Here is a 2,521-nt window from a genome sequence, read left to right on the forward strand (position 1 = left end):
CACACACACACACACACACACACACACACTGTATCTGCTTGTCAAATAATTGTCAATCAATAGGATCAATCAACTTTAGATTAATTTACTAATCGACAGCTTACATCTCTAGTTTGAGTGTGAGGTGATTTTTGAATGTGAAACTGAAGCGTCTGTTTGAGGTGAAGGTTTGTTTAATTCATTCATTCATTTATGAATATTACTATTTACATTTGCTTTCTAACTTATATACAATTAACAATGATACCAAAATATTGTACATAACAATAATGATTATGATGATGACATAATTAATAATAATAAAACAAACAAAGCTTTTGTGTTAATAGTATCGGTATCGGCCAATATAAAAAGTTCAGGTATTGGATCAGACGTGAAAGATTGTGGATCGATGCATTCGTAGTTTAATGTTTTGTTTCCTGTCTTTCTTTCTTTCAATTTTTTTTCAGCAAACCACCCTCATATGACCCCCATTGAACCTGCCATACCTCATCAGATGTCCTTTGGGACGTTCTACCTGACCACGTCCACAGGGTATCCCTACACCTACCATAACGGAGTGGCTTACTTTAATTGTGCAAACATGAACCCCGCTCCCCACCACTGGTCTGTGAGTATGCTCTTGTTTTGCACTCAGTTAACACATGTTTAAACCTTTTAATGAGCTTCATTAAGGCTTTTAAATCATTTCTCATTGTGCTGCAGGCTACAGAGAACAATATAATACAGTATAATTACCTCATTATGAATAAGGACTGTGTAAAATTGATCACTGACATGACTGAAGGTTTGAACTGGGCCACAGATGTGGATCAGTGAATACTGTATGATAGGAAATGAATATATATTGTAATTTTTTTCTTAGTCTGCGCCTCAGCTGATGCACTCTCAGTCCCATCAGCCCATTCACCACCAGCAGCCCGTGTATCACCACTTCCAGGTCAGTTTAGTGTTTTCACCCATCCAGATTTCCTTCAGTTATTCACATTTATCTGAGTTTCAGTCCTTTCTTTCTGCTTCACCCTCTCTTTAGAGCGTTCCAAACCAGTATCAGTGGAATACTGTTCAAGTAGGTGAAATAATCACATTTAGTTCATGTCCTTGCAGGATTTTTATCAACTGTTAACCTCCTTCTAATGTTTGGTGTCCAGGTGCCCTCTGGTGCAGCGATCTACTCTCAGCAGTCTGAATATCTCAACCAGCCCACTGATGGAGGCTCCTTCATGTTTCCTGTGCCTGTGATGGAGGCTGCCACACCACAGGTACAGATTCTTTAAGAAGTACTCTCAAATGAACGTTTAATTGTCTGACAGAAGTTCAACTCAGAGGACAAAATATTTAATGCACAAGATGAGTGAGTTTAAAATAACACAAAATAAGAAAATATTTTTTACCTAACTGGACCAGACATATTCACTGGGTTCCTACACGTCAGGGACAAGTCTACCGGAGTTTTACCGGTGGGCCGATGGGTTTGTGGGCTGCTGGGCTGCCAGCGGTTCGCTCTGTAGAGGTGCTGCTATGCTCGGCCCTGTGGCCACATGGCGTGCTCTTGTTATGCGGTGCCCTGATGCTTCTATAACATGCCTCCAGTCAGTTGATCTGCTCAGAGTGGGGCCGACCGGCCGCAGAGTGGACTTCTAAACTTCCTCTCTGAGTGGACTTCTCTCCTATTGTTTACACTCGGGACCAGCTGCACTCCCTAAGGAACTCCGCTGTAGCTCCACCTGAACGACCCGATGTTCCCCCTGAACTGAGAAGGAAGAGATGCGGCAGGCGCGCGGGCATCGAACGTCGCAACATGGGAAGGAGATACAGACCCGCCATCCCGTCCATCGTCATGGGAAATGTGAGGTCGCTTCACAACAAGCTAGACAAATTAGCGGCGCTAGCACAACATCAAAGAAGCTACCGAGAGGCCAGCCTCATGTGCCCGACGGAGACGTGGCTAACACCGCTAACTCCCGACTCACACATCAGTATGGATGGCTTTCACTCAATTCATGCTGACAGAACCAGGGATAGTGGTAAGAAGAGAGGAGGGGGTCTGGCTGTGTTTGTGAATGAGAGATGGCGCAATGCTGGACATGTAACTATCAAAGAGACGCTCTGCAGTAAGGACATTGAATTGCTAGCTCTTAGCATGAGGCCATACTGTCTCCCATGGGAGTTTTCACATGTAATTGTGATAACTGTATATCCCCCCCCTCTGCTAACGCTGCTACATGTGATGTCCTCCACACTAGGAATGTGCGATATGGCAAAAAATTCATATCACGATATACGTTATGATGGGTGGCGGTAACGATATATATCACAATATAAAACTTATAATAGAAAATAAATAAATCACACATAAAATGAGTGGAATAAATATGTATAGGTAAAAAATTTAGACCTTAAAATCTCCTTTTTTAAGGGACACTTTAATGTCTCCCATAAAAATCTAAATTTAAGGGAGATCTACCTCGTTAAATCAAAAATATACTGCATATATAAACACACACACACACACACACAC

At 42.2% G+C, this 2,521-nt stretch overlaps 1 protein-coding gene across 1 annotated transcript in view; it reads left to right on the plus strand.

Annotated features, from left to right (window-relative positions):
• Positions 1-2,521, plus strand: part of LOC106525707 (protein boule-like) — a 17,406-nt gene that overhangs the window by 5,035 nt on the left and 9,850 nt on the right. The window contains exons 6-9 of the mRNA XM_014020030.1: positions 450-610; positions 866-940; positions 1,034-1,069; positions 1,152-1,262. Coding sequence (XP_013875484.1) covers positions 450-610; positions 866-940; positions 1,034-1,069; positions 1,152-1,262 — 383 coding nt within the window. The remainder of the gene's footprint in view (positions 1-449; positions 611-865; positions 941-1,033; positions 1,070-1,151; positions 1,263-2,521) is intronic.

This window comes from Austrofundulus limnaeus, unplaced genomic scaffold (genome assembly GCF_001266775.1).
Source record: "Austrofundulus limnaeus strain Quisiro unplaced genomic scaffold, Austrofundulus_limnaeus-1.0 Scaffold238, whole genome shotgun sequence".
Taxonomy (NCBI): Eukaryota; Metazoa; Chordata; class Actinopteri; order Cyprinodontiformes; family Rivulidae; genus Austrofundulus; species Austrofundulus limnaeus.